The following is a 14,871-nucleotide window of genomic DNA, read 5'->3' as shown; positions in this document are numbered from 1 at the left end:
CATAACACTCTCTCACATTCTCCAAACCCACGATTCCCCCTTTCCCCATTCGGCTCTCTCACGCCTTTCATCCGCCGACCACCCACGCACCCTCTAAGCTCAAAGTAAAATCTTCATTCTTCTTCTTCTCCTCCTCCATTCTTCTTCTTCTTCTTCTTCTTCTTCTTTTCTTTGTCTTCTCTTTCATCATTTATTCTTTCTCCTTCCTACCTACATTTTCCCCATTCATTTCTTTTTCTTTTCTTTTCATCTTCTTTTTCTTCCTTTATTTTTTTCCAAACCTAAAACAAACCCCAACCCTAATTTTTTAATTTCTTCATATCCATCATTCAAATCATCAATCTACCTTCACAAAAAAAAATCTCTACACATCTTACACATTCCCAACCAAAAAGCTCCTTCACCCTCCACTTTTTATCTTTATCGTAGAAAGAGAAATTCTCTCACTAGAAAGAGAAATTTTTCACAAATGCTTCCCTTTCCATCTCAAACATCTTCTTTCACCAGCATTCCTCCATATCTCCCCTTCTATAAAGAAAAAAATTTATATTTCTCTCTCTTTAAACCTCACCCTTCATTTTCCTACATATCATAAATCTCTTCCTATAAAAATCCCTCTGTTTTCTTATTTTTCCTCTTTTTATCTCTAGAAAATAAGCTAATCTCACTTTTTCCTATTTTAAATTAAAAAAAGCTTGCCACTATTTAGCGAGCGAGAAAATTTATTATGTATGAAAAGAATTAAGTACTTGTCACTATGTTTTTAGACGGGAAAATATTATGTTTTAAAAAAGTAATTGAAGACCCCGTGACCACTTTTATTAATGAGCGGAAAACAAAACTAATGCTGTGGTGTCACTTGACACCAGCCATTGCTGTCTTTCTTGGCATGCGATAAGGCTCTACAAAACCCGATACAGCCCCCTATGTGGGGACAACGACTAGGTGCTGCCAAAATTTTCAAGATAATTTATGACTTAAAAATTTCAAAGAGATTAAAATCCACCTAAAGCTCTAAGTTAACAAAAAATAAAATACACGATACCCTAAGCTCTCGACACTGAAAATTAAAGAAAAAACCAAAAGCATAACAAAATACAACTTACACTGAACTTATAGGAGAATTAGTTATTCACTAACAAATAGAAATCAAATTTCTTCCTCCTAATTCTTGAGCACACCTAAACTCTCCAGCAACACTCCCTACAAAAGTTAAGTGTGAAAAAAAAATGAATTGAGCCTCTCTTCAATTTAAAATATGGAATTCAGATTATTTGTGAACCTCACAACTTAAGGTCCCTTGTTAAAGGACAAAGAAAGTACACCTATGGACCCAGCCAGCCTATGATCTCCTTCCTAAAAGACAAAGAAAGTACACTTATGGGATTCACCAGCTTAAGATCCTAAGATGTCATTTTGAGGCTCTAACCTTGAATTCCTAGAATATTCACTAGCAAGTGAAATACGAACATAAATACATCTAAATACGAGCTTAAATACTTCCTTATCCTTTAGCAAAGGAATCTTAAGTGATGGGCTCGCAAATAAGCTGAATTTCATATTATAAATAAGAGGGAGGCTATGTTCATTTCTTTTACACTTAACTTTTGTAAAAAGTGTAGATGGGGAGTTTAGGTGTGTGTAAGTCAAGAGCTAGGAGAAAAAAATTTGTTTCATACTCATTGATAAATTAGTTTTACTATAAGTTTAATATAAGTTGTATGTTGTTATGATTTGAATTCCTTTCCTTTTTTATTTTCAATGTCATGAGCCTAGAGTCTCGTGTATTTTTTTTTTTCTTACTTACAACTTCAGGTGGATTTTAATCTCTTCGAAATTTTCTAAATCATGAGTTCTATTGAAAATTTTGGCAATACCTAAATATTATCCCCGCATAGGGGGTTATATCAGGATGTGTAAAGCCTTCCTGCTTGCCAAGAAAGGCAATCATGGTAAATGTCAAGTAACACCGTAGCAGCAGTCTCGTTCTACGCTCACTAAAAAAAGCGATAACAAGGTCTTCAAGTACCTGTTTAAAACGCAGCATTTTCCCACCTAAAAAAACAATGATATGTACTTAATTTTTTTCATACATAATAAATTTCCCCACTCGCTAATAAAAGAGATCATGGGTACTTATATTTCATGCATATGAATTTTCCTGCTCGCTAGTAAAAGCAATCACGAGTACTTATGTTTTCTCGCTCGCTAATAAAAACGATCACGATTACTTTGTATTTCATGCATAGAAATTTAAAATACTAGTGTCAGGTTTATACCTTAAGTGCACAGTGAGTTGGTGACCGAGACAACGACAACGAATGACGACGACGAGAAAAAAACCTATGATACACATTCATTTTTTTATCACATATGCAATATAATTAATTACATATGCCTTCTTTTAATTTAAAATAGGAGATAGAGAGAGATTAACTCTTTTTCTAGATAGAGAGAGAGAGAGAGGAAATGAGAGAAAGAGAGAGATTTGCATAAAAAGAGGTTTATAATGTGTAGGAGAATGGAGGGTGATGTTTAGAGAGAGAAAATCCTTATCTCTCCAATTTTAAAGAGAGAAAGAGAGAAGAGGAATTTTTTCACTCTCTAGGAGGGGAGATATGAAGGAATGATAGTAAAGGAAGATGTTTGGGATAGAGAGAGAAGCGTTTGTGAAGAAATTTCTCTCTTTTTATAGAGATAACTTTTTCTCTCTCTAAGCTAGAGAGAAAGTTGGGGTGAAAGGACTTTTTGGTTGGAGATATGTAAGATATGTAGAAGAGAGATTGGTGATTTGAAAGATGGATATAAAGATATTAGAAAATTAGGATTATGTTTGTTTTAGATTTGAAAAAAAAAAGAAGAAAAATAAGATAAAGGAGAAGGAGAAGAAGAGGAAGAGGAAAGAAAAGAATAAAAAATGAATGAGAAAAAGGATGTAGGAAAAAGGAGAAAAAATAGAGGAGGAGAAGAAGAAGATGAATGGAAGAGAAGGAGAAGAAAAAGAAGAAGAATAAGAAGAATGGAAATTTTACCTTGAGCTTTGAGGGAGCTTGGGAGGCGGGCAGATGAGAGGCGTGAGATAACCGAATGGGGAGAGTGGAAATCGTGGGTTTGGCGATTTGGATAGTGTGAGATAGTGTTATGAGCGTTTAAGTGGAATTAAGGGTTTAAGTGGGGACATTTTAGGTTTTTTTTTTTATTTTAGATTTTTTTTTTTAATCTCTCTTTCTCTCCCTCTCTCTAAATTACTTTTTATAATTATATGGAATGAAAAAAAAAATTATGATGCACCAAGTTAATCGTCACGTCGTTGTTATTTGCCCATGTCGTCACCTTGATTTACGCGTCTAAAATTAAAATTTTCACTGATCGATGGTCTCAATCAATATGGGCATCGATATTAATTGTTTACATTGCTCCAGACGCGTCGACGCTATTCGTTTCGCAAACAGAGGCCATTTTGACAATTTTTAGAGCTGCAAGCGAACCAAATGTTTGACGAGCTACTCATTGCTCGGTTCAATTAAAGCTCATTTGTGATCATTTAACTAACTAAACAAACAAACTTGAACATCATTTTAAATACTCGATCCTTAAATAAACAAGCCTGAACACTAACGTATTAGGTTCATTTATGTTCACAAACAACATTTGAAACTTGTGAACAAGCTCAACAATAAGCTCGATAAGAAGCTAGATAAAAGCTCGATTCGTGTTTGATTCAGAGCTCATGAATAAACTCGATAAAAATTCGATTAATATTTAATTATAAAATTGATAAATACACATAATATAAATATTTTAAAGTTGATATACCACAATAAATTTGTTCATGAAGAAGAAACATTTTACATTTATCCACATTTGCTAGATTATTTGTTTAAGACATTAATGAACAAATTTAAAGTTTGTTTGTTCAATAGATTATTTGTTAAATATATTCACAAAACAAACCTCGTTAATATTTGTTTGTTTAAGGCTCAATAAGCACTAAACAAACCAAACATAAAGAGAACATGAACCAAACATAAAGAGAACATGAACCAAACATGAACACTGATAAATTAAACAAACCAAAATGAACACAAAAAATAAAGCTTAAATCAAACATGAACCGAACTTGAACGAGGTAATAATAAACGAACTCAAACGTGAACGGCTCGATTCGCTTGCAGGCCTAACAATTTTGGTTTCTGATCGACTTACGTCGGGTGAGTTTTACGCAATTTTAAGCTCTTTCACTTTTGAAATTCACCTTACGCGGTCGACTCGACCCCAACACCAGTATGGAGGTCAACAGCTGCTTACACCTTGAAGCATATACTAGTTTTATTTCCAATTTTGCCTTTTTAAACCTTAAAATGAACATTCTAAATATAAATGAACACAATAACATCAAACCAATAAAGATTATGATGCATTTAAATTTTGTGTGACACATGAACAGTCATTAAGAAAAATTTGAAAGGAATTAATGCATCATAGTGAAAAATGCAACAACGTAAATTCTTTTGGAATGAAAGAAAATCTACCTTTTTGTAAATAACAAATAAGAGCTTATTAAAGTTGTTTAAAATAACAAAAGAAAATGCTAAATTATTCCTAAAAAAACAAACAATTATGTAACCATGTTAATGAACGCCATGAAATCAAATAAAAGTATTTTATTAGGAGCTAAAGGAAAGGAAATCACCCATTTTTGTAAATAGCGCTTAAGAACTAACCAAAGTTGTTCAAAAAAAATAGAAGAGAATGCTAAATTAAGTGTGCTAAAATAAAAAAAATGCAGTATGCCATATAAATCAAATAGAAGCGTTTTCTAGAAACTTGATCAAAGAAACAAGCTTCACAGGATTCAGAAGTACAGATGAGGTGACATAAGAAATACTTGTGTGCAAGCAAAACACGAATAGTTCATGGTCCTATACAGCTGCTTGTTTTTCTTTGATCTCACAACTTTGATTAACTCACAAATGAAAAAGGTGATTGAAGGCAACAGTTAAATTAGATATCACTATATGTTTGATAGCATATATGAATCAATGCAGTCGTCAATAAAACATCTAAAATAAGCAAAAAAATAATTACATGCATTAAACATCTTGATGAAGGAAGGAAGCAACCTGCTTATCCAAACGCCAATCCGACGGGTGTCTCCAGCAGATAGCTCGTCCAGGCCGATTTGCTAGAAAAACCACATCAGCAGGCCAAGGAGAGCATTTAACATGAAATGCTATGAAGCATCGTACACAATGCCAATGGTTTGTCCGATTGCAAACGAAACAAGCCTGTTTGAGGGAGGAAGAATATGAGTCCAAGATAATTACACGAAGGATGCTTTGTACATTAGGTGGTTAAAGAGTGTACCTCTAGTGCCCGACAAGGTTGTGCATTTTAACGTTACTATCATTTAATATACAGTAAATTTGATATTAATAAGCATTGGTGCAATCCTAAAAACTAAGAGTTTATTTGACATATGTTTAAAATAAAACCAATTATTTGGCTATTCAATATTCACACACAGCGAACATAACAAAACTTTAAGTTTTTTTTCATATTCTCTCTGGAGAGTTATCTGTAATTGTCTATTTTTGCAAAAAAATTGTAGCTAGAATGATGAGGACATCTACCGGACATTTCTACGTACTTACCATCGGCGGGATCATAGATTGACGGCTACGATTCATAGTCTCTATTTATGATGTTTTAGTGCATTTCTTTTATTTATTTTTCAGTTTTTTCACTTGTACCCCTATGAAGGATTTGTGTCATATTGTAGCCTGAGGGCATTTGTGTCTTTTACATTTTGTGCTTTGGAGGCCTATATATAAAGGCCTAGTCTTTGTATTATTTTTCGATGATGAATTATGAAGAAAATTTCAATTTTCTTTGATCTCTTAGTGAGTTCTTGAGAGGAGAACCCTAGGCGGGTGAGAGCAATACTCGTCAACCTTTGGATGATTCCAAGGTTCGTAGTTTTACGATCTCTTTGTGAGTTCTTGGTTCTTTTATTTTAGTCTTCATCTTCCTCTTCCTCTTCCCTCTTCCCCTATACCGCCGGCCTCCTTTGGCCACCCCACCCACCGGCCACCACCCCTCTCAAGCCACCGGCCTCCTCCCCAACCCAATGGCATCCCCTTCATCCCTCCTCCCACCAGCCAAAATCCCCGCTCCCAATCCCACCGCCAGCCACCCCTTTTCTTCCCCACTTAATGTTGGTTTAATCACCATCAAGACCTACCTAATTGAGCCTACCTGATTGTGGAAAGCTAATTTGAATTTCAAATACTTTCTAAAATTAGTCAAGTTAAATTAGGAAAGTTTTTCCATTCAAATCTAATTGAATATTAAATTAGATTGGAATTCTTATTTATTTGCTTAAAGTGGATTAATGCATTAAGAAGCATTAATTTATCCCCTCATCTCCCTCCTCTATGCATGCCGTCAGCCCCCCTATATGGAACCCTACTTATTTCTTTTCTCTCCCCACTTTAACATTACCTGGATTTGGATTTGAAATTCAAATTCAAATTCATAATTACCTCCCACCAATTAACTCCAAAATCTAAAATTAATTTCAGATTTTGTCTTTCCTTTCTTCCACCCCAAACCCTAACCTCTTTTCCTCCTCATCCGCCAACCCCCTCTCTCCGCCGCTCCCTCCTCTCCTCCCAACCGGCGGCTCCACCAAGAACCACAAGGATATTTTCAAGATCATGGATGGCAGATCCGGAAGTTGATCACAAATTCATTTACAATTCTCAAGAGAAAGTCGACATCATTCAATCACCTTTCTTTGATCCCGGATTTGGGTCCGAAGGCACCGTCGAAGAATACATGGAGCGTATTCTCTATAGTTTGACGGACGTCATCGAAGAGCAACAAACTACAGGATCGTGGAAGATCGCAGGACGACCACCCGTCTCTCCAACTCCGACCAACTCTCTGTTGATCAAAATCGCCAGCATCCTCTGTCTTGCAGTGGCATCACTGGGCTTGCTAACCTTTGTCCTCCGCTAACCCTACTTCCAAAGAACGATCGAGAGGGAAACTTTAAGGTGAAAGTTCTAATTGTTAATTGGTGGATTATTTTTAATCGCATATTTGTTTACAATTTTCTTGTCATTATTTCGGATCGCTCTGTTAATCTAACGTGTAACTGCATGCTAGAAGCAAGCCAATAACTACAAAAACTGAAAATCCTAATTTAGTGAATCATTAATCTTATAATTTCATTGCAAAAATTAATTTCTTAATAAGATCCTGCAATTCCGTTGGTTGTTTCACATCATAGAAAGCTGCATAACTTTGTAGCTTAGCTATTATTTTCACATGACAGAGACCAGCTTTGACAAACAAGTTGGAAAGAGAAGTCCCATATACAGATTCTTTTTGTCAAAACGAAACATCCTTTAATGGAGTGTAATAATCTTCAAGAAGGTAATCAAATTCTTTGTTTCAAAGTTTTTTTTTTTTCTTTCTCAGGGAAGAGGAAGAAGTTGGAGGGAAACAATTAGTATGTTTTCCAAAGAATTAAATAATGAAGAAATTAGCAAGAATTTAATAAAATAGTCCTGGAATAAAATATAATATATTGAACAAAGCCAAATGAAATAAATTTGGAGAACTTAAAAATTACATAACATACGCAACTAATGTTCTCCTGACCTTGCACAAAGTAACTGAAATAAGATAGGAAGACACAACAAAATCAAAAGAACCTTACGTGTTGAGGGCACTTAAAGTCCTTTGAGGATCTTTTTTTCCAATTAACGCAAGTCCTGTGATAGGCATGTCGGCACAGCTGCACTGAACAAAGCACTTCATCACCCTGGCTGACAAATTTTTGGCACAACTGACATTGAACCTAAATCAGATGAAAGTGAGGAAATTCATACGCATGGAAGGCATCAGAATGTATGGAATGTAACAGCTACAGAACGAAGAAATGTCACTTCATATGAACTAGCAGAAAAAGGAACCAAAGGCTTATTTAGTGAAAACAGCCATTTTACTTCACATCTATTAATTCCCTCGAGAGAAAACATAAACTGTAAGAACAATAGAAATTTCTGGTATATCACCTTCACGGTCAAGTCATAATAAACGTTCAATGGAGAAAACAAGATAATTTTTAAAAGAATCCAATAGTAAACCATTTTTAACAAAAGAACACGCAAAATATAAAAATAAAAACGATCATAGCGGCCCTTAAAGGAGCAACTATTGTTTTTTGTTGCAACTCAGACGGCCTACCCGACAACCTAATCAACCCTTGAAAAGGACAAGTAGGGTTATAAGTTGGCAGTCAGTTGCCAACGTGACAACATAGTCATCCCTTAAAAGAGCGACTAGGAGTTTGTGTTTATTTAAAATGATTTACTATTTGATTGTTTTTAATTTTTTTTCAAAAAATAATTTACTTGATAAGTAAATGATAATGTGAAAATCCACCAAATTTACCACAAGCATTCAATTAAAAACAGCATTTACATTAATAAGGTACACGAAAAAATCAAAACAACTTCAGAGATCAATCAACTGCATTTCTCTTGTACGTGAAGGATAATTTAGAGAAAGGACAAAGTTATGATGTAGGAAAATTTCTTCACGAACAAAAACCATCAAACTAATTCTCTCAGTTGTCATTTGTTGTTTGCTATGGATTTAAAGCAGGATGTATGGTAAATCCTGCCATGGTTTTAAAGAACACATATTATGGCGAAGCTGAAGCCAGGATTTACCATACCCAAGATTAAAATCCTGCAAAAATCAGCATTAGAAGAGATTGAACTACCGAGATTTATGAATTTACTAATTCATTTTACTTACATCAAAACAATTTTCAAGACTTAACACAAATTAACTAGATTTGGAACTAAATAATTTCCAAATTTAACACTCCCAAGATTTCCTAAATCTGGATCCACAGGAGATACTAAATCCAAATTTATTTAAACCCTACTCATTTCCAAATAGCATAGATGGATCAAATAAGTTCAATGGTCACCCCTACAAGAAACCTGCAGGCTGCAGCTCAAAATCGTAAATAAATTTCCCAAAAATAAGAGAACTCTAACAATGTCTATTTTAACAACTAAAGCAAAAAATTTTAAGAAATCAATCTCATATGTTTGAGCCTAATTTTTTTGCCACTAATCTGACTTTATATTTTTCTAGTGAACTATTGAACTTATATTTTACAATACTAATTCACTACACCAACTTATTTGTTTCCCTTTAGTAAGTGTATCAATTCCCACATTTTATTATTTTGAAGGGTGTCCATTTCTTCTCTAATAGAATTATACCAATTCATATTATTTAAAACCTCAAAGATTATTTTAGGAATAAAATAATATGTAGGTTACTAAGAAATAATTGGTGATTATAGAAAAAAAGTGTATCAAAAAAATAAGTGTAAGCCATATTTAGTGGAAATTTTCATAACTATATTTGTAGGATCAACGGACTCAATTATAGGATTCATTGAGTTGGTTGAACTTGCATATATTGAGATGTATTTCTTCTTAAGTAAATATATAATCATCAAGTAAGAAGGGGTTCTGGTATAGGCTGGATTTAGATACGAGTAGATGGTTCTGGAATAGAATTGTTTGCAAATATGAGGAAGAAAAGAAAGACAATATCAGAGAAAAAACTTATTTGTAAATAATATTTCTTCTATAGATAAGTAATAATAAATTAGTGATCTTTTATTGAAAGTGACATCAACGAACACACATACCTTTCTCATAAAGGATGTTAGCAGTTGCACCCTATTTGAGAGCGAGAATAGCCAATATAAAATATGTTTAACAGCTCAAGAATAGTTTCCTTTATTTTAGGAAGGTGCATAAACAAAATCAACACTTCCAAATATTTTAGAAATAAGATGGTTTGACGTATTGAAATGGGAGAATGATTTATTTAGGATTTGTGTAGGACTATTTAACCCAAGGACCTTTCTAAGTAACCGATTTATAATGCAGCTTGTTGTTAAGCTTGCTTTCACCAAATATTATTTTGGGATATTTTTCTAAAAAAATTGAGTCCTTATGGTAACAAATAAGTGTTCACTCTTTGTTCAGCTACTCCATATTGTTGGGATAAATATGCACAAGAGAACTAATGTATTATATCCTTTTTTCTTGAAAGCATGAAAGAGAATGATTAAAATAATCTTTGGTATTATTGAATCCAACTCTTCATTTAAACACCAAATTGATTTTTATCAAGTTAAAATAGTGGAAAAGATTATACTTATATCACATTTGACTTCTAGTAAAAAGATCTATGACATGTGAATACAATCATCGATAAGGAACAAAGTACATAGCACAAAAGATGCTAGCTATAGAGAATAGTTCCCAAATTTCACTATAAATAAGAGAAAAGAGAATAAGGATTCTTGTGTTGTTCGCTGGAATATTAGTATAGTTGTGTTTTGTTAGTGCACAAATCATAATGAAATTCTTCAATATTCATTTATTTGAATAATGAAGGAAATGTGATTTTGAGAAAATAAAAGAAAAAATGGCTTAGCTATTGAAGTCAATTTTTAGCTATTGAAGTCAAATTTTTTCTTTATTGGATTTAAGGGTTTCTAAGAAAAGACATGATATTGATTGTTATACAAAATTTCTTAATCATTGTAATCCTCAAGAATGTAGAGATCAACACTTTTTCTAATGCTTCTAGCAAGCCGTTTTATTTTTTTATGCCTTATAAATGACTCAATTTTATTCTTCCCTTCAAGAAACTACAAACCAACCACGATCAATTTAGATCATTCTTTTCATTCAACTGGTATGTTGAATTGATGTCTTGCAACTCTCATGTTAGATAAATATTGAATATCTCTGACACCGGCTCCGACTCCTCGAAGGGTGGCTGCTGGTGGCGCTGAGCTTGATGTCCCCGGGTCTCTGTTTATTCCTTCGCCGGTTAGCCTGATAATTCGAAGCAACCTGCAGGCGAGAAAAGGAACAGAGGAAAACAAAAACAGAACAATCTGTTTTGAAAAATACCAAATGGAAAACCTCCTTTATTTCCAGAGAACGAGACTATATATACATGAAAGAAAGAGGCTAAGCACTGTAGCCTAATATAGCTACAGGAAATGGAAATTTATAAAAAAACAAAGGTAGCCGTTAGCTCCTGCGTCATTCACCCGGGGTGGCAAGGCAGTCTTCCAAGTCATAGTGAGGAGTTAGATCAGACACGTTGAAGATTGCTGACACATTATAGTTCCCTGGAAGCTCGATCTCATATGCATTGTCGTTTATCTTTCTGAGGACTCGAAACGGTCCGTCAGCCTTGGCTTTAAGTTTTCCGAACGGCCCAGAGGGAAATCGCTCCTTCCTCAGCTTTATCCAGACCTTATCGCCGACTTCAAAGATGAATGGCCGTTTGTGCTTATTGGCTTGTTTTTGGTATTTGGCATTCTGTTGGGCGATCCGAGTTTGCACTTGTTGGTGTAGCCGTTTAATTTCTTCACTGCGCTGCTCTCCTTCCTGGCTGTAAGAGGAATTTGACAATGCGGGTAATAGATCTAAAGGAGTCAGTGGATTATTACCATAAACAATTTCAAACGGACTGTGTCCCATCGACTGGTTGGGGGATCGATTGAATGCGAACTCAATTTGAGGGAGAATGAGATCCCATTGCTTCAAGTTCCGGCCTACAAAACAACGCAGTAGATTCCCTAAGCTGCGGTTAACAGTTTCAGTCTGTCCATCGGTTTGCGGGTGGGCGGCGGAGCTGAACTGGAGTTTAGTGCCTAGCTTCCCCCATAGTGTTCGCCAAAAGTGACTGGGGAATTTGACGTCTCAGTCGGAAACAATGGTTCTCGGAATGCCATGGAGACGTACTATTTCTTTGAAGTAGAGGTCACCAATGTGGGTGGCATCCAATGTTTTGCTGCAGGCGACGAAATGAGCTATCTTCGAGAATCTGTCGACGACGACCATCACTGAGTCCTTATTTCGCTGGGTCCGTGGAAGTCCGACGATGAAGTCCATGCTAACATCATCCCATGGTCGAAGAGGAACAGGTAAAGGAGAGTATAGTCCGGCATTGGTGAGCGATGTTTTCGCTCTCTTACAGGTTTGACAGCTTCGAGTATACCGACCCACGTCCTTCTTGATGGATGGCCAATAGAATCTTTCGGCTGTGAGTACCAGCGTTTTGTCACGACCAAAGTGGCCTGACAATCCTCCATCGTGACACTCGGAGATCACGGACAGCCTAAGGGAACAAACAGGAAGACATATACAGTTATGCCTGAAGAGATAACCATCCTTGATAAAGAATAATTGATACGGGGCGTGCTGGCAACGTTCCCAAATCTTTCCAAAATCTGGGTCGGTGGGATACAGATCTTTAATGGCTTCAAAGCCAACTAATTTCGACTGAACTGTTTGCAGTAAAGTGTAACGCCGACTAAGAGCATCGGCCGCCTGGTTTTCCTTCCCAGCCTTGTGTTTGAGCAAGAATTGAAATGCCGCCAAGAATTCTGACCACGTGGCATGCCGCCCTCTTAGTTTCTTCTGGCATTCTAAAAATTTCAAGGCGGCGTGATCTGTGAACAGCACGAACTCTTTGCATAATAAGTAGTGGCTCCAGTGGTGCAAGGCTCTCACAATGGCATAGAACTCTTTATCGTATGTCGAATACCGTTGCCGGACCTCGTTAAATTTCTCACTGAAGTATGCGATGGGCTGACCTTCTTGACTGAGGACCGCTCCTATGCCCAGGTTGGATGCATCACACTCCACTTGAAACAGTTTGTTGAAATCGGGCAGGCGTAAAACAAGAGTAGAAGTCATTTTCTGTTTTAGCTCATTGAAACTATCCTGTGCCGCAGTAGTCCAATTGAAGACACTAGACTTCAATAATTCGGTGAGAGGAGCTGCAATGGAGCTAAAGTTAGCTATGAACCGGCGATAAAACGATGTCAGCCCGTGAAACCTGCGCACCTCAGTGAATGAATTGGGGATAGGCCATGTGAGAATGGCGGTGATCTTGTCTGGATCTACTTCAATGCCAGTGGCGGAGAGAATGAATCCCAAGAACCGAATCCGGCGATCTAAAAACTGGCATTTCTTCGGGTGGCAATACAGTTTTTGTTCTTCCAGGATTTGCAACACCTGCTCCAGATGTCTATAATGTGTATTCAAGTCGGGACTATAGACTAAGATGTCGTCAAAATAGACGATTACAAACTTGCTTAGCAGGGGTTGAAAGATTTGGTTCATAAGGCGCATAAAGGTGCTGGGCGCGTTCGACAACCCAAATGGCATGACCAGCCATTCATATAGCCCATCACGCACTTTGAAGGCAGTTTTCCATTCATCTCCTTCCCGGACGCGGATCTGATGATACCCGCTCCTTAAGTCAAGCTTGGAGAAAATGGTGGCTCCTTGTAGCTAGTCAAATAGATCGTCGATGCGGGGAATAGGAAATCGGTAGCGCACCGTGATCTTGTTGATTGCGCGACTGTCAACACACATCCGGAAGGATCCATCCTTCTTTGGCACGAGCAAAGCTGGTACTGCACAAGGACTGACGCTGGGCCGTATATATCCTTTGGCCAGCAATTCTTCCACTTGCCGCTGTAATTCTTGATGCTCGTCCGGTCGTAGCCTGTAAGGTGGGCGGTTTGGTAAGGTGACTCCAGGTTGGAGATCAATGGCGTGCTGAATTTCACGCAGGGGAGGGAGTCCAGCCGGTAATTCTTCTACCCAGACCTCTCTGTATTTGTCAAGTAACGGTTGAAGCTCTTTCGGGACAGGCTTAATGCTCTTCTCAGCTTCTTTAATCAATACGAGGTATCCTCCTTTCGCCTGTTGGATGGCCTGATTGCATTCAGTTTGAGTTACCAACAGCTGTTCATGCATAGCTTCAAGTGGATGTTTAAAAGGAAGGAGCACAATGGTTTCGTGGCCTTGCAACAACGTATAAGTGTTGGCCTCCCCATCATGTACTGTTTTTCGGTCGAACTGCCACGGTCGTCCCAGAAGTAGATGACAGGCGTCCATGGGCAACACATCGCACCACACTTGATCCTTGAATCTGCCAATAGAAAATTGAACAAGACATCATTTTGTTACCTCAATGGTGTTGCCTTTCTGAATCTAGGATAATGCATAAGGCTGGGGATGCTTCTCGGTCGGAATCTGCAATTTTTCCACCATAGTGCACGAGGCTATATTCTCGCAACTGCCGCTGTCAACAATAACTTGACAAACTCGATCTTGGATGGTACATCTAGTACGAAACAAACTGTGGCGTTGCTCCTGCTCTTCTTTCTGATTGCTCATCAACAATTTTCTAAGGACTAATAGGTTTCCATCATTAGCCTCAATAATAGTGGGATTACTCATGGTTTTTGATTCCACTGTATTTCCTGTTGAGAAATCCTCGCTGGGGTCGGTATCATCTTCTAGGATAGTGACGATTCTTCTCGTGGGGCAGTTGGAGGCAATGTGGCCAAATCCCTGACACTTGAAGCATTTTCGTGCTGGGGTGCTGCTGCCCGTGGTTGGGGAAGTCCAGGTCCTACCCAGAGATTTCTCCTGCGGTTTTTCTTGCGATCCGGACGTTCCGCCTTTGAATGACTGGGTAATCTTTTCTCCTGCCAGTTCTTTAAATCTGTTTGCGGTTCCCTTAGAAGAGCTCTGTTGTCGTTCTACTTGGAGAGCTAGATTAATAGCGTCCTGCAGGGTCCAATGGGGCTGTAATTGAACTACGTGGGCGATTGCAGGTTGGAGACCTTCCAAGAACCGGGCAATGGTGTTCTCCACGGGTTCGTTGAGATCGCATTTCAGCGATAGCTGTTCAAATTCAGCTACATATTCTTCGACC

At 37.2% G+C, this 14,871-nt stretch overlaps 1 protein-coding gene across 2 annotated transcripts in view; it reads right to left on the bottom strand.

The window, feature by feature from the left end:
• LOC110103080 (histone-lysine N-methyltransferase ASHR3) overlaps window positions 1-14,871 on the bottom strand; it is a 41,217-nt gene that overhangs the window by 24,223 nt on the left and 2,123 nt on the right. Inside the window, exons 2-3 of one of the 2 annotated variants that reach the window (XM_020831638.2) lie at window positions 7,730-7,870; window positions 5,124-5,288 (exon numbers count right to left, since the gene is read on the bottom strand). In XM_020831638.2, coding sequence (XP_020687297.1) covers window positions 5,124-5,288; window positions 7,730-7,870 — 306 coding nt within the window. The remainder of the gene's footprint in view (window positions 1-5,123; window positions 5,289-7,729; window positions 7,871-14,871) is intronic. The other variant, XM_028697993.1, reaches the window with a different exon arrangement.

This window comes from Dendrobium catenatum, unplaced genomic scaffold, assembly GCF_001605985.2.
Source record: "Dendrobium catenatum unplaced genomic scaffold, ASM160598v2 fragScaff_scaffold_1024, whole genome shotgun sequence".
NCBI lineage: Eukaryota > Viridiplantae > Streptophyta > Magnoliopsida > Asparagales > Orchidaceae > Dendrobium > Dendrobium catenatum.
The sequence above is the reverse complement of the archived record's forward strand: the minus strand, read 5'-3'. Positions and strand labels throughout refer to the sequence as shown.